The following is a 26,006-nucleotide window of genomic DNA, read 5'->3' on the forward strand; positions in this document are numbered from 1 at the left end:
TTTAAATGAGATGATTTTCTGATCACTTATAGCTAGCAATCTTGTTTATCCACAGTATTTTACTTACAATCTGTGAACTATAATCTGTCTGTTGTCTCAGTTGATGATGATGAGAAGGCCAGCATGCCAAAGGAAAAGCAGCTGTCGTACGCATTGCTTTGCATCTTTCAGRGCATGTCATTTTTCAGTGAAATGTCTCTTCTGGTACTCAAGTGTTTGATAAACTACCAGCCATATTATTGGTATAGAAAAACAACTGTCTTTTGATCAAAAGTGTGACAGAAACAAGGTACCAAAAATATTCAAATGGCTCAATACAGTTTGATTGTATGTATATGTTTGTGCATATGTTTCTGGCAAATTTATTGTATATGACTGCTTAGTATTGATGATGGATGTGATATAACACAGAGGACAAATCTGGGTAGTTTCTGGCTATCCACAGCATTTAATCTCTTGAAGACTTCTGTAAGGCATGGTATCCCTTGAAAGGAATGGGGTGGATGGACTTATTTTAAAATCTAACTACCTTTGTCAGTGTAAGCACTGTAATTAACCCAGTCCCACAGCAGCCAAAAGGTCTGCATGAAAACACACTGCTGGGCTGTGGAAGTGACCTTGAATGAATGTCATCTGTAATTCCACTTCTTGTCCTTCTTTAATTTTTAGGTTTGATCTGCTTTGCTCTCACTGGAGCAGGGTTTGGTTCTGGTTAGTTACCCAGTTAGGACTGGGTTAGTTACAGTGCTTACACTTCGTTGCATTTCTTATTGCAAACAAGTTTTGCTGAAGATTGATGAAGCACCCCAGAAAGCCCAGAATGATTAGTGGCTCTCARATTCAGTAGTAGACATTTTTATGGATAGCACCTCAGAAGATAGTCCCTTTCCTTCTCAATTTCTRTCTGGGTCTGTAGCAAGTCAGGTGTGATTCTCAGTGGAATCATGCAGTGTGCTGGGCAGGGGCAGAGTTGCCTTCCTGTGAGCTCCTTTTTGACTCTCACAGCCCCAGTGGAGACTTGGCTTCCCCTCCTGCCTTGGGAGTGCAAGGTGAGCGGGCACATGAGGCAGGGAGAGGGCAGGCATCTCACATGAGATTGTGTACTCTCTGGAATATCTGCCTCTGTGCCCGTGGCTGATGTCTGTGCTTTGCAAACAGAGCCCGAAAAGCAAGTGACTTTTGTGGGCCTTCTCTCTGAACTGTTGGATGATTGTTCCGACCAAAATTAAAACTGCTTTATCCTTGCTTGTGAGATGGACRGGGACCTGCTCACTCCCCTCTCATTTGTTTCTCCTTTAAAAAATTCCTGGAAGTTGCTATGCCGCAGGAAAAGGATAGTTTTCTCTGTATGATTTATTTAATTTGATTAGCTGTTATCTCTGTTAATGAGGTATGAAATACTGCAAGACCAGTGCTCTCTGACCCTCCAAGACATGTATGATGAAGTGAAAGGAAAAATAGCTGTCCTGTACTGACTCAGGGTCTCTGAAAGAATAGAGAAGATGTAAATAGCACAGATATGCTTTATAAAGACAGAGTGAGCCAAAGTTGCCTCCCATATTTTTATTTAATTGTGTTATAGGAAATGTTTTTTAATTGTTTTATTTCCTAATAGTCACATCCTTATTAGCTTTGTGTTTTTCCTTCCCTTACCCCTCCTGTGGGCTGTGTTGTACGTGGGAATTTCTAGCCTGTAAAACTTTAAAACTTGTGATAGAAAAAGAGTTTATAATTTACACAATCATTAGTCTGCGTTCTTGCCCACTCGTCTACGTGCACATGCTAGAATATCCCATGTTTTCTGTTGATATGGACAATATTAGGATTATGCAGACTTTTTAACTGGCTATTTATGATTTTATTGGTCTTCATAAATTAAATGTCGCCTTTATTTTAGGAAGGACATGTCAAAATGCCAGAATGAAGGGATTGAGGGGGAAAGTCCATTGTTCCCTTCAAATGCAAATTCTTTTCTTCTTTTTTCTCCTCTGCACTTCATGGGGTGATTGGTGTAGCACAGCTTGCCTAAAGATGAGCTCCCTGTTGCAGGGAACCCTGTTATGTTAACTTTATACTTAAATGTGCAAATTCCTGCTTTCTCTTATTGTTTTCAGAAACTAATGAAATCATAACTGATTTTTCTCACTTGGACCCTGGTTTAAGTTTTGGAAAAAAGACCTCAACTGCTTTTCTTTTTCTTTCTCCACGACTGTTTACATTTTCAGTTAAAAGCTATCATCTGTGTGCATTCAGAGGTTATTTGTATTCGTTTTGTTTTCCCTTTTTATTAGTTTGATTCCTAAATGTTATCAGTGAGTTAGAGCTGAGCTCTTTTAATTCAAATGGCATAATGCCCAATCCTCTGAGATTAGCTGGCAAGCAATTCTGGGCATGGTGCCACTTGGCATTTCTCAGAAAGGGGCTGCTAATGAAACACCGGAAAAAAATAAGATTGTTCCAGACATGCAAAACCCTGAAGTTGCAGGGAGWGAGGAGTGACAGGGCTTTCACAAACACACCCAATATTCTGTGGCACGACTCGGAAACTACTCAGGAAATACCATCCTAATACCTCTGCAGAAAATTGATATTGAAGCGAACAAGTCTTGAGTACAAATGAATTTTTCTTTTCTGAAATTTGTGACTGATTTTTGGCATTTGAGCTCAGGATTGGGCTCTCTGGGTCATATGCAGTGCAACTTAGTCTCTCAGACCTCTCAGCTTTTTAGGACCTGCAGTTTTGTTCTCTGATTTGCCTCATCATGGTGCGAGCCCAGCAGTTTCCCACAGCACCAGTCTTAGGGCTGAAGACCATATCCTTCCTGGGTCCTCAGTTACAGTGAATACAGGCAATCTTCTTTGGGATCCTGTCTTGGATCTAAAAGATCTGAAGAAATTTTCTAAAGAAAGTTTGTTGTYTGCAAGAGACTTTGAATGCAGTGTTTCCAATTTAGTGACTGACATTTTCTGATTATAAGTTATGTTTTACCAGAAAACCTCCAAAAAAGCTCAATGCCTGGATAAATAGGTCCCAAGACATTTAGGGCTTTATAGGTCTAGACTAACATCTTAAAACTAGCAGGCTGCCCAAGCAGATTATGCATCATGGATTTAATATGCTCATGAACTAAAGTGCCACTTAGCAAGCAAGTTGCCAAATCCTACATCAGCTGAAGTTTTCTGTACACACTTGAGAGGTTGTCTCATATACAGCATATGACAGTAGGCTATAGGGCACTTATTTGCATGAAAAGCCTTGCCAARAGCAATAAAAAAGAAGTCTACAGTAAGAAAGTGTTCCTCAGTCAAAATAATAAAGATATTGTTGGGCTTTTTTTCTGAAAGTCTTTTGTCCCTTTAGCTTCATTGCCTGCTTTCTGAATGAAAGATTAGTAGTGATTGCAGACCAGGAACACCACTGAGGCAACCTTGAGCAACTGGTTATTTCTTCATGGTTTTCCTTCTGTAGATGACASTAAAAATATATCCTGCACTTCTTTAAGAAGCCACATTTTCCTGTTTTCTGAATGTAATAGAATATAATCAGATGTGTAAACCCTATTGTTTTCTTGCTGTACTCATCCCTTATCATCATCCTTATTTTCCACTGTCTCTGTATAGGCTGTAGAAATAATGATAGGGTGGAAAGTGAGGGAGACAAAGGGGTCAGATCCATACTAGCCTTAGGAACAGAGATTCTCAAAGGCAATGACACAACACCATTGATTTAAGAGAAGCAGAGATTTTTCATTTTCAGTTTATTGCCTCAGCTTTTATCTTGGCCCCACACTCCCAGGGCACATCTGATTCCTGAAGTGAGAAAGGACAGAGACTTACTTATTTTCTCTGAGGTCTGCAGTAACCRGGCTGTGCTGTCAAGTAAAAGTGTGATGATATAGTTCATAATGGTTTTTTACACAGTTTTTTGAAGGGGAAAACAAAAAGTAACAAATGAAACAGCCAAACCATCGCAGCAGTTGTGAGTTTGTCAGGAACAGCGAACCTTGCATACCTGCATCACATATGACACTTTTTTCTTAATCTAGGAAGCCTAGGTAGAAGATAGGATTTGGTCCTTTTAGTGCTCTTGTGGGTCTTACCTGTTAACTTGCTTCCAGTTTCATAGTTACGAACTTGTGTCAGTGTGATTAATGAGCAATGCAAAGTATGCAAAAAAAAAAAAAAAAAAAAAAAAAAAAAAAAAAAAAAAAAAAAAAAAAAGAACAGTGAACAGTCTTCCTTCTGCAAGAGACAAGAGCTAAAAAAGCAATAAATACAGTGTTTGTACTCAGTAATCACAGAAAGAACAGTTTTTACTTTCCAGTTTTAGGATCTGATTCAAAACTTCATTGAATTAGTGTGCTTATACTAAGTGAACTTGTGGATTCATGGATTTTATGCTACTAYGTTTCTCCTATGACTGGGAATTAGAAAAAAACAGATTAAGGAGCTGAATGTGTGTAATGTGTGCTGTAGTGTGTGCATTTTGCACGGGGAAGCACTTTGCATAGCAGCTGGCTGTGCTTATAGTAYAAATGACAGTTCAATCCATGCAGTAATTAAGCTTTTTTTATCACATGGAGCCTCCTAAAAAGAAACTGAAATATCATATGTATAAAAACATATATGTCACTAGCATGTATATGTGTGTTACTATATCTCGTACGTATGTATGTAGGTGTTCTTCTGTTTAATTAGGTAAGTAGAGAGAGATGGAGCTCTTTACAGCCAGTGACCAAGTCAATAACAAACAAAGAAAGATTTAGTATAGCTGAATGCTTTCGTGTGGCTTTGGTCAAATTACTTAGAGGTGGAAATAATCAGCGGTTGAATTAAGSGAGCAGCCTGATACACACTGGAAAACCTCCATCGACTGTCAGATGTTTTACAACTGTGATGAATGAGTTTGGATAAATAACACAAACATGTGTTAARCAAGTGCAGGCCAAGTTCCTTATGGTATGGTAAACAGAAATTGTGCTGGAGGAATGTTTGAAAGTGTACATGTCTGGTAGGGTGGTATGGTTGAAGCACTGTGAGGACAGCCTTTCCATTTACCCTGGGAATTTGCAAACTTGCCTGGAAGCTGCCCTGAGCCARCACAGGACAAGGCCATATGGGAAGGAATYCAAYAGCCTGAGTGACWTTTTATTCAAATTATTTGTTGTAARAACTGTTRATTTGGAGAGGTTGAGGGGCAAACTTAGGCAGGAAATCATTCCAAGCGAGGCTAGGAATGTTCCAAGGTCTCTCTCACCTCAGTGTCTGCAGACAGCGAGAGAGGTGAAGAGCTGGTGCCCCAGTGGGCAGCAAATCATTGCTTGGAGAGACATCAGCCAGCTTTTGTTTCAAAAGGGAAGCTGTGTTGCTATAATGGTGGGTGGGTTTATATGCCATCTTCTTTCCAGCTGCTAATGCACTTCACCAAACTGATTTCCAAATAAAACTCAAAGACACATGTAGCACAGAGGTGTGTAGCTGTTGTGTTTGTTAATGGGGGTGGAATTATTGTTCTGATATTTGCTTTGTATTCTCTCTCAGAGATCCATCCATTCTGTTCTGGACCCTACAAACATCATACATCTTTTTTTCTGGAAAATCTAGGATGTTTTTCAGCTATGAAAATGGGGGAGAATTTCCAAAAGTGAAATTTCCACCTGATGAACACAGTCTTTTGTCAGTAAYTTCCTGATGTTAATACATGTAGCTTTTGACACTTCCCTTTGTTCAAATCAAGGTGCTTAGAAAGTGGAGAAGTACCTATTTATCACGTCATTTTTATATGGGYATGAAACACCTGAGTACTTCTGCTGTCAAATCTTTGCAGTCTGATGCACAGGTCCTTAAGAGAGTATGAAGGTGTGTCTGCACTTCTGAAAAAGTCTTTGTATTCCCAGCAGTCTGGGTGGTAATAAAAGACAGTAACAGAAGGACAAATGGATTGCTCTGGAGTACRGGACAGCAGCAGCGCTCTCGTGCAGGGCTGCTGTGTGCAGCATGTGAAGCTCGGGACTGTTGGCTGCCCCAGGGTGTCACCTTCCTCCCTCGTGTGTTAATCTTGTCAGGGTGCCTGTGCCACGTTACTGGGATGCCCGTTCTTGTCCCTCTTGCTCTGAGACATAGGACAGCAGATGGGGCAGTGATGTGCCAGCCACCTGCACCCCTGTGTAACTGAGTGACCCAGGAGATGGTGAGGCACAGGGCAGCAGCAGTAGGAATGCTGGGAAGTGAGTTATCCAGTAAATAGCGGGGCTCACTGAGCCTTCCAGTCCTACTGCAGAAGGGTTGGCCATGTGCTTGATCTGGCAACTGCATCAGATGAGAGTCATGCATTGGCATGGATTTAGCCTGAGATCTTGGTGGTTCTGTTCCAGTTTATTTGTGGGGTTTGCTTTTCTTTTCAGTTGCCAAAATGGTGTGTTTTTCATGTGTCCCAGCAATTTCAGAGCGATGGGAAACTTGCTGACCCTGAATTACTTTGACATCTGCTGAAACTATTTGTGTTGCAGTCTTTCTTTCTGCACATCTGATATTTCTTCACTCTCCCTCTGTTGCAAATCCATCTCTGCTAATTTAATTTCTGTTAATTTAACTGTATCCTTCAAATATTCTAAAGAAGCATTCTTCCAAGAACTCTAAAATGCATCAAGACACATGGGAAAGGGCAGTTTAAGTTATTAGAACAAAGCTGGTTAACGAGATTATTGTTTTTAACTGAGATCACGTCTGCTAGGAACTATGGGACTGTTACTTAAGGGATTGTTCTTTGTTGTGTGACTGTAATACTAAAGCAAAACCAAAACCAAATCTTTGTACATTGAAATGCTCTTTCTCCTCTTTACTGAAAATCAGTAAAGCCTTAGTTGAATTGCTGTGTCTGGGTTTACACATTGTGATCTCTAGCAGCAATCTGAGGAGAAGCGGCTTTACCAGGTTTTCACCATCAACTGCTGCTGCTGCTCTTTTGCCTGTTGCCTTGCTATCAGATGAGTGGTTCATCCTTGCTTTCCAAATTTTTGAACAAGCTAATGCTTCAAGGCATGCATCCTCTGAAGTGCAAGGGGTAGCTAAGTTCTGATGCACCTCCTGAGGCTAGATTTAGGATTATTGGAATAACTTGGTCTTGGAGATAGCATCTGCCATATTTTGTCATGTTTTACACAACAGAAAAACTTGATATGAGCTTTAAGCTCAGTAGCTCATTCAGGTTCTTGGCACAAACCTATGAGGTCTTTGTGCTGAGATGTTTTGCTTTTTGCTAAGYGGTCAGCACAGATTTTCCATAATTCAAGGGATAGTGAGGATGTGCTGACATTTTTTGTCTTTTTTTTGGTGATGGGTTGCTATAATTTGCTTGTTGCTATGTTTACTAATAGTAGTAGAACATGTGGGTCAGCACRTTGGCACTGTGTTTAAAATAGAAYAAAACCAGAAAAATCAGGACTAGCACATTTTTRTTAAATATTTCTAACCCAGGAGGTACTGYCTGATGTGCTTTTCGAGCACAAGCACACAGGTCAACAGCTCAGAGACCAAGCTGTAAACTGAAACAAATGCTACAGATTGGCCTCCACATACTTTTTAAAGTTATGTTTTAGCCTCAGTTTTGCTACAGTAATCTCTAAAGCAGCAATAAGTTATTCTGTATTATTTTCTTTTCTAGCAATTTTCCCCAGCCCCATTCTCTTGAATTATGTAACCTATATTTTAATATAACAACTACTTTCCTGCTGTATTACTCTCTAGGGAGCAATTTTGCATTAGCAGGGGGATGAGCAAGATGACCTCTCAAGTCTTCTCCATCACCACTTGCTCTAATATGGTGCCRTAATATCTGACCTTGCTACGCAGCCTTTTCCCTTTTGTAACCCTTTGACTTYCACAGAAGAGCAGTCACAGCATTTTTTGGACATGCAGAAGTGCCCTCCTTTGAAGCTGTCAACCCAAAGTACTGTTTCCTGCTTTTCAGAACTAAAGAGCATATTAGTGCCTTTTGCATTCAAGTGGAGAGGACCCATATAAATAAATCACTGTAGGGAAGTACACAATGGTACTGTTCCATAGCTGGAATACGTGGGCTGAAAAGGCAGAGGCTCTTTATTTTGTTAATATGWTGGAAAGACTGTAACTTTTGAATATGGCTTTTTATTTCAAGGAAGGAAGACTGAGCTGATTGAGCAGTTTGTTCTATGTTCAAACTTATGTGTGACCTACATAGTGTCCCCATGGATGGAAAGTTATCAGCAGGGATCAGACCCAATGGGAAATGTAACTGTAACTGAAAAGAGGAATTCTAGCTTACAAAATCAGAAAGGATCCATAAGTGAAGTAATTTGGAACAGGAAATAAAAGCTGTGGTGACAACCAGATGGGAAGKGGATTCAGAAATGCCTTGCTGTTCCAGTCACAGTTTTTGGCTCATAGAGGGCAAGAAAAGCTTTTTGTGGCACTGGTCTGTGATGTTTTCCTCAGCCAGACCCTGAAAGCAAGTTCTAAAACAAATCTTTTGGCAATGAACACCCCATGCATTTTCTTTATCTCTCCAGATACAACTAATTTAAAAGCCTGGAGGTTTTAAKCATGGAAATTCACAAGATATTCAAGTGTCTTGGGATTGTTGCTGTTGCTTTCTGTGCAGTTAAGTGATTGCTTGTTGACACTGAGTTTTAATGTCCCAGTCTGATTTTTACTTAATAAGTTAGGTAAAACTCGCTGTTGTGCTCTCCTGCTGTTGGGCTTTCTTATTGCTTATATCCTTTCTTCCACAGCAGCAAAGACAACTGACAAAAGTTTCTGCAGCAGAGAATTGGGAATACAGTAGTGAGCAGAGAGATAAAACTAAGAGGAAAAGTACTASCCCTTTTTGTCAGGCAGCTTCACCCTGCTCTCAGCCTGCATCACCTTATATGTCCCTCCTTTTGCTTATGAGCAAKCAGGGCCTTAATATGCTAAGTAATTTAGAAATGGAAACAGTAAGAGGAAGTTTTGACACCATCAGTTTTCACGATCTTAACATAATGCAGTGCAGCATAGAGAGAAAGCACCATGTTCCACAGCTGTAAATGCCTGGACCCAGCAGATGAAGGCTGCTGTTTCCTTTTGCACTTAACTACATAAACACTTGCTGTGTTTTAACATCTCCCTTTAGTGTAAACCACTGGCATTTGTTTGCCATAATGTGTGCAGATAGCACGACAAATGTTCTTCCGAGTTCCATGTGCATGTGGATGGRTCTGCAGGAGCTAAAGGACAGTAATTTAGAGCTCTGTGAAGGGGAAACCCAGGCTAATGGTTTATCCATGACATGTGGTTTGCTTGAAACCAAGCAGAATATGCAGAAGTTTGGTAGAAATGGTTGAGAAGAGATCAGTATTGTCCTGTTAGGCTGCCAGAGGGGTTGTGCTTGTTGTGGCTGGGGTAGAGTTAATTTTCTTAAYAGTAGCTAGTTTGGGACTGTTTCAGATTTCTGCTGAAGAGAGTATTGGTAATCCAGGGGTGTGTTTGTTATGGCTGAGYAGCACTTGCACAGAGTCAAGGCTTTTCTGCTTCTTGTAGCACCCCACCAGTGATGGGGCTGGRGATGCACAAGGACTGACCCAGCATACCAAAAASGGGCATTCCATGTCATATGGTGTCATGCTCAGCTTAAAAAGTTGGGGAAAGAAGGATAAAGGGGGGAACATTGGGAATTAATGTGTTTGTCTTCCCAAGTCACTTTTAGGCATGATGGAGCCCTGCTTTCCGGRAGATGGCTGAACACCTGCCTGCCATGGGAGGTGGCGAATGAATTCTTTGTCTGGCTTTGCTTGTGTGGGTGGCTTTTGCTTTTACTGTTAAACTGTCTTTATCTCAGCCCACAGATTTTCTCACTTTTAGACTTACCATTCTCTCCCTCATCCCRCTTGTGGGGGAGTGAGCGAGTGGCTGTGTGGGGCTTGGCTGCCAGCTGGGGTTAAACCATGACAACRGAATATGATAAARGAAAGTCCCTTCTGCCAGATATCTGCATAAAAACCTCCTTCTTTGAAATCTCATGGAATTATTTAGATGTTGCTGTAGTTTATGCTGAACGTCCAGCACTAACTGATACATAGAACCAAGGGTAGGGGAGTTGCCAGGACATTCAGGAATGATGTGATCAGAATGAAAAGGACCTGTTGTTCCATGTCTCTAATTCCTCATCCTCAGGGTCATCATCTTTCTTCCTGATCCTCTGGACTTTTTTTTATATATTACACATTTCCCACGATTGAGTCTCATTTCATATCTCTTGGAAACACTGGAGCAAGATGTAAGGGAGGACACTTGTACCTGGAGGAGAGGGTACTTTTTTCAGTGTATTTAAATGTATAATTATTCTTGTGCTGACAGTTTTATGTTAATTCCCTTGTAATAGAAGTTAAGACATTTGGCATTTCAGAGAAATAATCAGAAAAGGTTAGCTCCAGCCTGTCTTCACCAAGTGGATTTTTGCCCTGTGTKCTCTCCCTGTGGAAGTCCAGGGACTCTTTCTGCTGGGTACTTCTTGCAGTGTCAGGCAAGCAGACTTCTGCTTTCAAAGAGTCAGGARAATCCCTAAGCATGAGTGTATAGAATTGCTCTGAAGTGCTGACCGAATCAGGTATTTTTCATTCCCAGGGGAGATGCTGCTCTGGAGTTCTCCCTGCTTGTCTGTCCAACCCACAGGCTCCCTGGGGTTTGCAGGTGGCTCTTTGCGCTCCCTGCTTTGAGCCTCTGCCAGCATGGCTTTAGGGTATGGGATAGGAAAGGGTGTCCAAGGCTATTTTGTCTTTCCCTCCTCCCACTCCCCACCTGCGGGTACTTTACAGAGAAAGGGAATAAGGATGCAGGCTTGAAGCTGAGCTCTTCTCATATGCAGGCGTAATAGGATCCTTTCCCGACAAAGGATCCCCCTCTCCCAGTGGGGGCAAAGGACCCTGCTCGCTGAGGGGACCCACTGTCCCAGATAATTAGCTAAGCAGCTGCTGTGTGTCTGAATGAAAAGGAGAGTAAGGAGGTTTTTTCTCTGCCGGGGAGCTGGGGCAGCATTCCTTGGAGGCAGACTGCACATTCCTCCAAAGCAGTCAGTGCTGACAGTGATGTGGGCTCAGCTTCCCGAAATTTGTACACAGCCACTAACTTGGCCTAAGGTCCTTTATTGTGAGAAAGCTCCTTTCCTGTGCTAAGTGCTAATCATTTATCCCTGGATCAGTGGGAGAATATGTAGCTTGAGTTCACATGTGACATGTTCCACTAATTAAYGCATAACTATTTATACAGACAAAATAAGATCAGATTCAGAGGGGAAAAAAAGGAAATTTGTAAAATGCAAAACGAAGTAATCTCAGCAGAAGCAGCAATTGTGTTAATGCAATAATGGGCAATATGCCTGTGAATGGATCCCTTCTTCGTGCGTTTTCCAGGGGGTCTGGGAAGAAAAGGAGAGTGCCTTGTCTGGCCAACACATTTATGACTAACTTTYGTGGACAAAAGCAAAACTAAGAAAAGAGCCTATTCTTGGCATAGGACCAGCTCTTTTCTTAGGGAAGTGCTTTAATTTGTTTGACATACAGTGAAAGACTGGCACACCACGCTAATTAGTTTTATATACAGTTGTTTTATAGATCTGCAGCACTATATGTACCCGTGGGCCTACTCGAGTGAAGTCTGCCAGGCTCCTTCCTGATGCCTGTTCACAGGACTGGACCTGTATGCCTGGCTTCTTGCTGTGTTGCTCAAATTTTTCCCTAGTTTTACAATTGTATACATTCATTCAGATAAAATAACATGCATTTAAAATTGGAACAGTGGAGTAATGCATTTAGAAGTGTGGCATGGGCATTCACAGAAAGAGTGAATGCCAAAATTCCTTACCATTATAAACACTKTCCTTTGTTCTTTCAAGTTTGTTTTGGTTTTTTTTTTCTCCCCATCCATGCTGCTGGAAAGGTAGGCAGTTCATTTAGATTAGTTTAATTTTATCGGTAATACATCTTCCTAGTGAGCATTGAAAATAATATCTTATTCCTTGTTGCAAAGAGAGGAATAATTTTTTTTGTTTCTCAGTACTGGCTAATTTATTAAATTTTTTAGTTTCTCAGTACTGGCTAATTTGCAAGTGGCTACTGGAAGCCAGAGAATATTGCTACTTCTGTCCCATGCAAGGTAAAAATGAATGGCAGGAAATGTTTCAAATGTCATTTAAGTGGATCTGCACCAAGTATCCTGCTAATGTAATCAAATGTGGAGTTAATCTCCCTTTCATGTTTTTGTAAGGAAAGGAGCTTCATCTTGAAATTATAGTTTAAAGAAAAGAGGAATGGATGGGAGACATGGAGGTCATTCAGGCAGCAGCAAGTGAAGCAGAGCAACTCCCATTTGTGCTCAGCCAGATGTTCACAAGCCTTTGCCAACAGCTCAAAAGGCTGATGCTGTATAAATTACTATATCCCAGGGACTAATTCAATGGGTGTGATGGAAGAGGAAGGGAGGAGGATGGTACCCAGTCGGTCAGAGGTCAGGTGTAACACGTGGGACTGAACCAAACAGTGTTCAGCCAGTTCCACTTTTTCTTTTATTACTGTGGATTAAAAATACTGATTTTTCCCATAGAAGGCAGAAGAAAAGTCAGTACTTTAATTAAGAATGTAAGGACAAATTATTATTTTATTTAAAAGGCCCTTTTCCCATGTAGTCAAAAGAGTTGAATACCCAGTGAAATTTGAACCTCACAATTACCTTTGAAAATATAGAATCCCTTGAAAGCTGCAAGTTGTTTGATAAAAGATCTTTAAAGACTTCTCTTCCTTTCTGAAAAGATGTTGATTCAAACCAAATGTCTTCCCTCCACTGCTACATTTGTACCAGGTTCACCTATAGGAATCCCTTTTCACTTAGCCTGCGTTGGTTTTCACAAAAATAAAAACAAACAAAAATACAGAAAAATAAATAATTTCTTTTCGAGCATGAAGGCTTCTCTTGACCAGGGTTGTGCTGTTGCAGGAAAATAGTCACTAGCAGGTTGCTACCTGTCACATGTGTCTGTCTCTACCACAAGCCCGGTTATCTACAATTYTCTCTTGCCTCTAGAAGCAAGTAGTGAGCTAAGGAAAGCTTTGTCTTTCAAGGATATACACTTACCCACTATGATGTGAAGACTAATTTAATAAATTTTGACTCTTGCTTCTTGCAGAAAGGTGAATAAAACTCAGGCCCTCACCAAYAGCTGTTTTTTTATCAGTTTCAGGAGTTGACTCTGGTTTTGAATGTTTGAGATTGGCAGTGCTGATGCTTTTTAATGTCATAGGATGTCCTACAGTCTACAGATTAAAAACAGAGTTTCAAGGTTAATGAAGTAACAGCTCTGCATCCCAAATAATGTTTCTCTATCAGTGGGAAGCTCATGAAGGGACAGTGCCTTTCATCAAATAAGGAAATAAGCAGTGCCCTCTAGTGTTAATTAACGTCAGAGGGAACCACAATGAGAATTTTCTATCATCTGTATACGTGCAATTGAAACTATTTCACAGCCTCAGATGTAGCTCTTTATTTCTTGAAGAAAAGTAGTAAAAGGGACTGCAATTGCATCACTTATTAGGACACRGATGTCAGAAACACCATCATTAAGAGGTAAATAAAGTCAGGTATCTCAAACTCCCTGACCTGGTTTATCTTCTCTTATCTTGAACTATATGAATGTATGTCTCCAGCCTGCATCTGGCCTGGGGAAGGGCAGGAAATGTCTTTTACCAAAGGGATGGAGAAGTTTCAGGGAGCGGTGTAGCAGGATATGTTCCTGCTTGAAGTTCAGAGGTTTGGTTTCTGGCATAATTCAGTCTTTATATATTCAAGCTTGTCTGAYACCTTAAAACAAAGCAGAGAGCATGTGAAATTTTTGTACTGTCCTTGGAGCACCTCAGAATTTTTTGAGTTTGGTGATAGTATCAGGCTTGAGTCCTGTTTCAAAGCTGTAGGCATCATTTGTTTCAGTTGCAGCCAACTCTGCCAGGAATGTACCATGGGAATTGGCTACCTCTGTGCTTTAACATGGAAAGTTATTTCTCAGTCTGCTTCAGAGGGCAACACTTTAAACTGCTTATGTAAAACAAGCATTAAAAACATTTGCTTTCTGGTTTCTGAATTTTCTGCAGTGTGAAGGCATTGTAAGCAAATGTGGCTTTTCTTCTCTCTCTCTCTCTCTCTCTCTCTCTCTCTCTCTCCCTCCTTTTTATCTTTTAAATTTTTTTTTCYTTTTTTTTTTTTTTCCTACCATAGGAGAAGAGTTCAGAAGCAATTTTTCCTTTCTGTTTCTGCTGATGCATTTCTGTAGCCTCACTTGCAGTCGAGGGCTTTTGGGATGAGCCTGAGATCCCTGGGGTGTTAAAGTTGCTGTTAACAAATGGGCATTCTCGAAGGCATTGAGACCATCTCAGCAAGTGTCCCCCAGCTGTAATCTGAAAAACAGCACAGATAATAAAAGTGCAGGTTTTTTAAGGTTCCCTGCGGTGCCTTGCCTTATGCAGGCTTTCCTGCCCTGTGTTAGGTTTGTCCTGGACTGAGGTTTTCTAAACTGAAACATTTTCTGGTGTAAGTTGGCCATCTCGCTTTCCTCCTTGGGTTGTGCTCGGTGAATGTTTCTGATGGCTGCCAGCACTGTAAGAAGTGGGTGTCAAAAYTTACACAGACAGTGCCCGTGTGTGAGAGTAAGGGGTGAAGGGGCTGGGCACTTGTGTKTTTGAGCTGATTGAACAGGACTAGCTCTGCATGAGGAGGGACCTGTAAGTGTACAGTGTCTGGTAGAAGATGTCAGAAATGAGATGACTTACCTGGACTGTCACCCCTCAGAAGGATTTTCAACCCATCTCGAGCATTTTTGATACAACTGTTGTCAAACTTGGTGCTTGCAGCAGTTGTTGRTTCTTGGCTCTAACCGTAGACCCCTTTTTGAGCTGCACTCTGTAACTTGTGTCCTCTTTGCTACAGACAAGCAGGGAGAGCATTGTTTCTGCTGATTGCCAAGGATGATGTTATGCTCTGTGAACAGACCAAGGAGAAAAAATGTTCAGCATTGTTCCTCTGAGATGTACCAAAACTCTTCATGCACCAATGAAACACCCAGTGTTATGGTATCATAACAATGGTTTGTTRGGACTTTACCCCGGGCTGGGATGATGATTTCTGTTTAAGACCAAGACCAACAGATGGCATTTGTTAGGACATTGATATTTATGTACAAAGTTGCCAGGATTTTGAGAAGTGGTGCCGCTCTTAATTAAGATGATAATGCACTGCCTTGTTTGGAGACATTCTGCTCATAATGATGCTGGTGACTTATGAATAGAGAGAAATTAGTAATAACAAATGCCAGATGGAGGTAACTTTCAAAAAGGAATATTTTGTGTAATGTGGCATGTAAAGTTGACAGACCGGCTCTTAGAAGATCTTTATTATTCTTTAGGCTTTCCTGACAAAATTATTCTTTATCCTGCCAAAAAATGTAGTCCCACATGCCAGTGCATTTTTAAGTGAGAGTAATTAAAGTGTGCCTCTTAAGTTTATGGCTTGAAGTGAAATCCRTTCCTCCAATGTTTTGTCAAGAATCTATAAAAAGTGCAAGAAAGGAGACAATTTATAATAACAATAGTTTTGCCAATTCTGTGCATTCTGCCTTTGAAATCAGAGGCAATTAGAGATGAACAAAACTACTTTCAAAGTTTTTTAAAAAAAAAGTGTTAGCTTTGCTGACATTTTACTTCATATTTTTCCTTTGGTTGAAGATGACTGTTGGGAATAAGAAGTGTTTGTCTAAAATTAAACCCCACCTTCCTTGATTGAAGTAAAAATGATTACTGAGCTATAAATGCATTGAATCCTCAAATGTTAGACCCTTTCTGCAACTCCCTGGCAGAGGGAAATAAAATTTAATTTGGTTTTGTAGTGTAAAGTGTAAATTGAAAGAGAAATAGACCAGGSAAAGTAAGAAATTAAATTCTGGGGTTTGATATTTCATTTTCTCATAAGAATATTATCACTCCATTGGCATTCCAGCTTTGATCTCCAGACCTGCTGGCCACTGTCCACTGCAGAGTGGGTGCTTTCATGATGATCTGTGGGYAAGGCAAAGTGGGTCATGTGAGGTGACCGTGAAGATTGGATTTTCCTTTGTCATTGTCTTTAGATTGCAGTAGTGTAATAAAATTAAATTTAGGACTGTAGAAGYGTTGCATGAAGTCTCTGTCTGTCAGATACACTAAACATCATAGACCAGGAAGATTTGAAGGGCTCACCCTCTGCTCTGCATAGTCAYAAATCACTTCCAAATTTGCAACAATAGACTTGAGATGCACAGTCCAAGACTTCTTCTGAAGGCACAAACATTGTCGCAGGGTTCAGAAAAACAGCAGAGGGGTTTGCTTTTGTCTTCTTTAAATGATTTCTGTGAGGATGCATTAGTAGGGGAATAAGTGAAGTAATACATTTGAGTATTGGATGATGAAAAGAAGGCTTCTGCTTCATTTACAAAAAGGTCAAGATCAGTTTTCATGAGAATAAAACACTGTTTTGAATTATGCTTAGAACAGACTGTCCGACTATTTCTGGTATTAAYGTTCATTGCTATTGGAGAAAGGATTTAACAATAGAAAGATGAGAACATGAGAAAAGAATGTCTAGAGGGAAGGCAGTCAAGGATGGGATTCAGTGGCTCTAGCTTTGATAACACAGGCAAAGAGCGGTCTCAGCTGAGTCTTTTGAGATTAATGTGGTGCTTTSAGTAAAACCTCAATTCACCTTAATGCAGAAAGAACAGTATTTCTAAGCAATTTCAGAAACTCCAGAGAGAATTGTTTCTCACTGATCTTGTTGAAGCTGTTGTGAATTTACATGGGAGATGCCATCTGAAGTTACAGATAGCTAAATCCTGGTCTACATGCACATTTATTGAATAAGTCCTGTATCTGTATTTTGAAAAATTTCTTAAAGAGCAGTTTGCCTAATGGGAAGTGGGTGCTGTGACTCTTTAAAAAGCTGTACTATATTCTTGCTGTGTTGTCAGTTCTGTTTACGCTGAAGTTTTTTCTGTTGTCTTATTTTGTTTTCCCAGAAAAACTTTACAATTCCAATGGACGGGAGCTGCGACGGGCACTTTTTTCCTTGAAACAAATATTTCAGGTGAGCAAATAACAGCTGTCTATTCTGTGATTTGAACGTAAATTTAATGTCTTTTTTTTTTAAATGTAGAGAATAACTTATAGCTTCTAGCAAAAAAGACTTTTAAGACTTCATTTGCARTTTTCAATTTGTAATTGACCAATTGCTTCTCAAAGCCTTTTATTTTTATGGTCTGCAAACCCTCCCATGTTCCATCAGTCTCTCAGAAGTCAGGACCAGGTGTGGYGTAATGTCAGAGTGAGTCATGTAAACCTGCCAGGAGATGAGAGGAGAAAATTGAAACTCTTAGGTGGAAACTTAGACTGCTCTTTAGACAGTGGCATAGCTTGACATTGGGAAGACTGGGAGGGAATTTGAAAAGTGAGCCAGGAAATCATGAGTTARGGTGATGGCTCAGTGGTGGCTTGAAAGTGAAAAAATAGTCTGGGTTTAAGCCACATAAAAAACTGAAGAGAGTTGTGGGAGACACGCAGCACTTCTGATGAGGAACTAAAATGTACTTGGAAATCTCAGGAGGTGTTTGAATTTAGACTGAGTTTAGAGGATGAGATTTACTGATAAGCCAAAAAGAAGCTTCAGAGAGCTGAGGGGGATGTGGTAGTAACTGATCATTTTAAGGAAAAGCAGGGATTTGAATGTGAATTTTCATTATGGAGAAGATCTGAAATCAGCAGGATTTTGGGTCTTGTGGGGAAGTAGACAATGTGATAGAAAAGCAGTGCAATTGATAAGMAATTTGCTTGAATTAAAAGCTTGGACTTCAGATTGGTTTAAACGGAGAAGGAGAAGGACTTGGGAAAACTGCAGGACTGCAAGGGAGRGAGAACAGGTCAGGAGAGAACAGGTCAAGAGAAATGAAAAAAACCCCATCTGTGAGAATCAGAGCATGCTATCCATGTGATTCTAAAATGGAATTCAGTTTGAGACATTCGATTTTCAGTAGATATAAGTGAAATCAATAAGAGGAGCACTTCTCCTTTACTAATGGATCCAAATGGAAGATGACAACCTATAATCCTTTTTTAATTTAGCTAAGATAGGTAGGTGGAAAGATTTCAAACTCTTAGTTTATAATTTTTGCTTTAAGTAGACATTTATTCTAAGAATAATAAAAACACTAAAGGAATCTGCAAGACTTTGGAATTGCAAATTTTCTAARCACATAATCTTTGTTACAGGTTTCAGAGTTAAGTATTTAGAATTTAGAAATTGCCAGAATTAAAATTTTCTGGAGTCAATGGTGAAGGGTGGACCATTTAATGTTAAATCTTGGTAGTTCAAGATGTGTTYTGAGTCAGAAAAATGTCCCTGATTTTTTGAATTTTTGGACAAAGAAGGAGTTGCTGTACRAAACAGTCTAGTCATCTCATGGCTGCAGATTGGGAAAACCATTGTCTCTTCTAGAGATTTTGTCCCTCATTCCCAGGGGAAGACTGAGAGTCACAAGGCTGCAAGTTGGGTTTCCCTGTGAGCTTGCCAGGCACATGGACTGTGTGCTCAGAGGAATTAGGCAGGTTTCCAAGAGTCTTCTCTGGTTTCTTCTCTTTTTGTGCCCCTCAGCTGTTTTTGGGAAGTATTTCTATTTCTTTAAATTTATGTATTCCACAGATAAATCTGGGGACTCACACATTTTTAGCAAAGAGTGCTGAGCCTCTCTTCCCACCCATCCTGCTCCTCCCATGCTCTTCATCATGAGTTCTCCCAGTCTGGATATTCATAAATGTCCTCTTTCCTATGGGTTGTTAGAAGTCTAGCAGGTATTTCTGAGCAAAAGTGCTCAGTGCTTTCAGAGGACACACCAGTATGATCYCTCTCTTCCAGCTGATCAGCTTTTCTACTAAAAATGATGTTTAAATATTTATTCAATAATTTCATTGGAGTTGACTTTGTTGAATAGTAATAAAGAGAAGGGAAAAACAGTGCACACAACCCATATCTGTGCATGAATTTAGTTTTAAGAAAAACCTATCTGACAGCTTCAGAACCTAATTTTCCTTGAAGAATTCAACTTGTTTCGTAATGTACGTGGTGTAGAAAGAGATTTGGAAATGATCAGTTTCTACATAAAAAATCTCTTTCTCGTAGAACTGTGGTTATTTGCTAAGTAAACATACCCTTAAAAAAACTCTTTATRCTCTTAAAATACAAGTTCTCTTAGGGGGTGTTTGAAAGGTGTTCCTCAGGCTGGACAGTATTCATATAATGTGCTGAAGAATTTGAGGCAGTACACTTTCAACTGGAAAAAAAGCCTCTGTCAACCCTGGTTTACCTGCCAGCTTTTTTGTCCTTAACAACAGCATTGCTAAGGGCTCCCTGAGTATGATTTTAGTTTATCTCATAATAAAGCATGAGGGAGAATGTAGAGGGAATTCTTGTATCAGTTTTAGAAAGAAAAGCTTTTCCAGATCTTCAGTGAAGAAAAAAACAAGTAGATATAATAAGGTTATATTATAAATGAAACATTTTTGTCCAAAATGTCATAGCTACTTTTTTTTTTTTTTTTTTTGTATGTGACCTGAAAATATGTCAGCATTAGAAAGTAATCATTATGGTACAAGATTTTTTAAAGTGTGCTTTTCAGCATGCATAGATTTTTTTATTTTCTATGTCATTATAGACAGTATTTAAAATTCCTTGAGAGTGTAATGTTTTGGAAATAAAACGTTGACTTTAAAAAGCATGTTTTCATAATAACAAGTTTGCAGAGTGTTATGGAGACTTCATGTCTTGAAGTGCCAGGAGACTTCATAACACCATTTTTTTATAATTTCATCATTACTGACTTCATTTGGTGCAGTTCTATGTCAGGATAATTTTTAATTTAAAGACCTTCAAGGTAATGTGCAGCCTCTCGTTTGCATTAATTGGGAATAAGCCCAAGTTTTACATGGAATATGAATTCCAAATAGCTGGAGCTCTTGATTTTTCATGTGAGGCCKCAGCAAAGTTTAGCAATGTTTGGCAAGCGCAGTGTCTTTGTTTCAAAATTTAGATGAAAGAATCATTTGTCAAGTCCAAACTTGAAATTTCTCTTTGATTTCTTCTGGTGGGCTTGTTTTGGCAAAATGATAAAGGTTAAGTGGAGCATTTTTCTTTGACAGTGCTGCCATTCTGTTCCAGTCATTCATTCTGAAGGGGTGAGAGAGCCACAGTCATCATCTTTTTCTGGATTGTACTGCAGTTCTCTTCCTCTGTTTACCAGTGTGCTTTTTGACAAACAAATTTACAGAGTAAGATATAACTGACAACCAGCGCAGTTTCTCTCCCTTTGAATGCATTTTCTGACAGACTTCTGATTTTCCTTGTTCTTGTGTTTATCAAAGACTCATGATTTTTGTGCAAAGGGCTAAAACTTCCGAAGGCATTGAGCAGAATCCAACCAAACCATGCCATTTAGAAAATCAGGCTCAAAAAACATTGTTTCATAAGAGAGTTGAAAATACATCTGCTTAAAGCATTAAATTCAATATCAATCTTCAAGGCAAAAAAAAAAAAAAAATTGAGGAAAAGCACTATAATAAATGTAAATAGGGTTGTGAAATTTAAGTGATGTTAAAAGTTTATTTAACACAGACTGATACAACTGGATATAATATAAAGCATGGATRTCTTAGAACCTATAAGCAAGTGTATCTTGTAGTTATAAAGAATAATTTCAAATCATGTTGATTGTATAATTTCAAAATAARTATTTTTTATAAGAACATAGTGTAAGAAAAATAAGAAAGCTATAAAGCGTGTTTCAAGTCTGTTGAAATCTATAACCTTGTGTAAACCTGCTTGTATTAAAGTTTTGGAAAATATTTTAAAGCAATATCAATCATTGCATTAGGTTTTCTGGAAAGCAGACCTGAAGAGTATATTTTAAAGTATTCAGGAAAAAAAAAAAAACAGTTATATTTTAGGACTGTTTTGCCTACAGGTGTCATTTGACAGGTGCAGGAGGTCTCCCATTAGATTTCTTGAGGAGCCTAGATTCCTGTTTTGTGTTGTGATYGGAGTATCAAGGCACACAGTTACAAAATTCTCTTACAGGATTTTCTTCTATTGTTAAGAAATCCATTAATCATTGAACAATTGAGCTTTGTGTAAAAAATGTCACAAAGAACAGCTATGTGGTGGCCTGGAAACATTAACTAGAAGGTGTTTGGATAGACACAATCTTATCAGTGAATGAAATCAAATGTCACACACTTCAGCTGCTAAGGAGTCATCAATCATCCTTAGGAGTGCAGAAGGAGTGTTCTGTGTTTGCCTCATTGATCTCAAGGAAGGAGGCTGCTCCTTCCCCTCCTGCAGGCATGACTGATGACTCCTTAGGGTTTGAAGCTGTGTGACACTTGATTTAGGGGCTGCTGTCATCACTTGTGAGGCAGGCTGCCTGCCACCTCTCCCCTTTAACAGCCTCTTGGAAGGCTTCTTGGTTAAGTCATGAAAAAGAGAAACYTTCATTTCCTTCCCAAATCAAATTCACCAAAGCTCTACGCAGCAGTTTACAAATCTGTTTAATCCTGCTTTAAAAGAAGATGTCTCAATACTTTTTAGAGATTATAAATAAAGTAGATATGATACATTAAATGTCAAATGAGCTTCTCAGTTAGGAAGTGGAGGGCCTTTGTGATAATGTTACAGGCTGAGATCTAAACAGTACTTCAGTGCTTAATGAGAGTAAAAAATGTGAACTGCTTACACCATAAAGATAATCTAAAAACTTGGGAAGCCACCAGTATTCATTCTGTAATCACTGYGAATGTTTGAATTGAAACAGGAAATGTTTAGTAGGATGACCATGTCTACTTTAGCTTCCTCAGGTATGTAATACAGTGCCTGAATGTTGTTTGATCTGCTGCTTATCTGCCATGAAGAATATTCCTGGCAGGATCTGCTCTACATGACTTTTCTAGGATTTTTTTTTTTTTTTTTTTAATTCTGCTATTAACTGGGAGTACAAACACACAGTGTGTTGATGTATCTGCTGTCTACGAAAGGTGCAAAAAATGAAATTCTGTCCCCATCGAGTCAGTGGCATAAAATGTCTAGTTTCAGTGTTATTTTTATCTGGTTGTTGAATGTCTACAGGTAGATAGACTGTGGTAAACAGAGATAGGTACAGCAGGACTTTTTTTGTTAATTTCCTGATAAATGCCATTATAGGGGGGGAGGCAATGGAAGACTTTCTGTCCAATGATTGGGTATGTTAATGTGAGACTGAGGTGTGACTTATTTTTGCTTCTTGCGCTCACTGGGGGAAAAAAGGTTCTTTAATTATCTGGCCTTTTATTAACTGAATAAAATGAAATACTGAGAGCAGAAAGGTGCTTATAAATTGTTCAACATGCTTAAGTAGGAGTACAATTTCTTTTCTGTGTTCTTTTTTCAGCCTTTTTAAAAAATTGTGGTACGGTTCAGTTCCCTGTCCTGAAAGGCAGAATGCATCAGTTTATTGTTCTGTACAAACTAAAAAGGCAGCTCAACATTTTCAGTGGTAGAACATGATGATAAGTCTGGGATTTTTCTCAGGTGAACATGGCATCATCCCAGCTACAAGGTTAAGTGCAATGGGAGCACTAGAACTAAAAATTATATCATCACAGTCAGATGRCTTTCTACCTGCAGCTCCCTTGTCCGATGCAGGAATGAACCCGGTTATGTAAAAGTGGTGAAGTTAATAACCAAAGTCACAGAAGAAGCAAAGCACCATGTTCAGAGTAAAAGAGAAACTTTCTTGAAGAAGATAGTGGTGAAGATCAGGCAGGATCACAGTTATTCAGTCTTGGTAACTGAAGAAAGCAAAGTTAAAGAAAGAACATAAGTGTGACTTGGGAGCAGCCTTGCTGTGCAGGCTAAAGACCCTTTCCTCTAAATTTTGTCTTTAATTTAATACAATGGTAATTCTTTGGGGTTGTCAGTTACATCCTCTGAGGGTATCTTTTTTTTTGTCTTAGTGGTACTAATTTCTGTTTCCTTCCCTACATGTTATATGCCAATACGTTTGTTTTACTGGGTTGTTATCTACTAGAAAAATTTAAACATGAAAGACTGGAGGCTGATTTTTATTTTCTTGGTCTAACCTAAAGCTCCCCTCTTTCAGTTTGTACCCATTAGTCCTTGTCCTATTGTGGTAGGCCAATCTAGGGCCTAGGCCTGGTCAGGGTAGAGAAGGYCCGTGAAGGTTCTGGAACAKTCTGAGCCGTTAGTCAGCAGCCGGCCGGTGCTGTAACGCTTTCAGTGGGGCCTATCTCGAGTACTCTGGTGGCCATGAGAACCACTAATGTAYCCGAATGGCAGAGGGAGTCAGCACRCGCCACCTGCAACAGCAGAACTGCCATATAAGGGATTATATGGTGTTAGTAGGGGTTGGAGAACRTTAAGTTACTGATATTCCCGTTACAAAAAGCGTTACGTGTGACTGCCATTACCGCTAAGAACCGTGGGTATAAAAACCCCTGGATGGCACAATAAAGTTTGAGAGAGATTTCATGTTACATCACGTCTACRAGGTCGTTTCTGTCTCTCTCCCGTTCCCTGGCAAATGGTCGGCTCCAACATCCTATCATTGATGAAGAGTCCTTCCTGATGAAGAGTCCCTCTCTGACTTCCCTGTAGGCCCCATTCAGACACTGAAATGTTCCTATGGGGTCTCCATGAAACCCTCTCTTCTCCAAGCTGACCAGCACCACCTTTCTCAGCCTAGTTTTGTAGGGAAGGTTCTCCAGTGCTCTGATCCACTTTGTGGCCCTCCTCTGGACTTTCTCCAACAGTTCCATGTTCTTCTTATGTTGGGTACACCAGAACTGTGCACAGCACTGCAGATGGAGTCTCACCATGGCAGAGCAGAGGGTCAGAATCCCCTCCCTATACCTGCTGCCCACACTGCTTTGGATGCTGCCCAGGATACAATGGGCTTTCTGAGTGCACATTGCCGGCTCATGCTGAGTTTTTCTTCAGCCAACACCCCCAAGGTTTCTCAGCAGGGCTGCTCTCAGTTCATTCTTTGCCTCACCTGTAGGTGTGTCTGCAATTGCCATGACCCAGGTGACTTMACACTTTGTTGAACTTCAYGAGTTTTGCATGGACCTATCTCTCAAACTTGTCTAGGTCCCTCTGGATGGCATCCCTTCCCTCCAGGAACACAACCGGGGATGAATTCTCATTGTTGTCATCACCAGAAGCCAAACTTTACGTTGCAGGCTACCTAAGTATATTGCCTCACTAAAAGTAAAGGGGAATGGTAATTTCCATGCACGCTGATGTAAAATGTTGCTCTATGAAAATAGACTAAAGAATTGGAAAAAAAGGAAACAATGTAAAAATACTGATGTCTTTGTGTCATGTTATGGTCATGCTTCTACACAGATGTACATTAAATGAGTTAGGAGACTGGTAGACAGGAAAAGAGGAGGAGTAGAGCCACAGCGAGGAGTGTAGGGGAAAGTTTGGAGGGAAGAGAAATGGAAGCTTGGCACAGCTGCTGAGGGCAGTAAAGTGGGTGAAATGCATTTGCAATCAGCAAGTTGAACAAGGGGAAAGAGCTCCCATTGAGATACAAACCATCTGCTTGGTCCTTGCAGGCTCTTCACTAAAATGCTTCTGCCTTAGTTATTTCTGGCTGGTGACTGCAGTTTTGGGACATCCCAGCCCAGGGCCATCTTGTTCTGAAGGAGTTATTCTTCCAGGTAGGAGTTTGACAGAAGGAGGACAGCAAGTGAACTTGCCTAGTAGCACTTATCTTGGGGCAGTTACTGGATTACCAAGTATCAGGGAGTGGAAATACTTGTGAGAGAAATGGACTCTTTGTGACTCTCAGAGGACTCTCAGATCTGCSCTTGGTTCATCTTCTAAAAGGAGTGCCCTGATGCAAAGTAGAACTGATGTTTCATGTTTAGTACAAGACTTGCCTACTTAACCACTGGCTCATGTGGTCCACACATAGAATTGTTTTGTAGCTTCATAAATAATTGAGGTTGAAATGGCAACACAGTCTTGAGAGACTCGTAGGACTTCAGTTGATCTGTGCATGTCTGTATATATGTGCATTTGTGTGTGTATGTTTTTGGAATGATTTCTTTCCAGATTTGTTTGCAATAGATGACTTGGCTTGTGATATGGACTGAAATAAACACTGACAATTGAATTAGATAATACCACACTTCTGGATTTTAATTATATCAATGATTTTGGAGTCCAAAGGACAGAACTATAATTTGAAGTGTGGGAAAGTAACTATAAATTATATCTTGGCGATCTGTGCTCCTTCAATCACTTCCTGACTATGTTTACTCAGTTTTCAAGCCAGAGTGAGCTTTTCTAATGGCAAACATTGCAAGCCAATCTTGATCTGTAAAATGCAACCTGYTGCTTAGCCAATAAAAAAGCTGGACTGTTGAAATGCTTTGGAATTTCTGTTTCTAATAGAGCACGACATAACTCTTTTATTACTACATCATTTTAGTCTTGTCAATGTGAGTAATTATTTTGCTGGTAGCTTCTGCAGATGTGATATGTACTGAAGGCAGGTAGCAGTAGTTTAAAATATTATTGTGGGGGTTTAACTGTGATACATTTCTAATGTAGTCATGGGGGTTGCAGAGCTAGGCAGCCAAAGGGGCAGCTGAGAGGAATTGTGTGTTAATTTTCCATTGCTTCTGGGATGGTGCATCATATAAGCATTTGAAATTATACAGGGAGCCTGTGGATATGAAGGCTCTCAGGTCATGGAAGTATGTTCTGGTCATTGCCCTGTGCTGCCACATTGCTACTGCTGCCTGGGATAGTCAAATACTGCTGCCCAGGAGCAAAGTATGGGACTGTTTTGGGTTCCTTTTCAAAAAAAGCAT

At 39.9% G+C, this 26,006-nt stretch overlaps 1 protein-coding gene across 6 annotated transcripts in view; it reads left to right on the forward strand.

Moving 5' to 3' along the window:
- The window catches only part of FHOD3 (formin homology 2 domain containing 3), a 367,917-nt gene that overhangs the window by 151,411 nt on the left and 190,500 nt on the right, over positions 1–26,006 (forward strand). For all 6 annotated transcript variants that reach the window (XM_057371019.1, XM_057371020.1, XM_057371025.1 and 3 more), the window contains exon 4: positions 17,102–17,169. In XM_057371019.1, the coding sequence (XP_057227002.1) occupies positions 17,102–17,169 (68 nt within the window). The remainder of the gene's footprint in view (positions 1–17,101; positions 17,170–26,006) is intronic.

Source organism: Malurus melanocephalus, unplaced genomic scaffold, assembly GCF_030028575.1.
Source record: "Malurus melanocephalus ecotype Western Australia unplaced genomic scaffold, MMel_1.1 scaffold_138, whole genome shotgun sequence".
NCBI lineage: Eukaryota > Metazoa > Chordata > Aves > Passeriformes > Maluridae > Malurus > Malurus melanocephalus.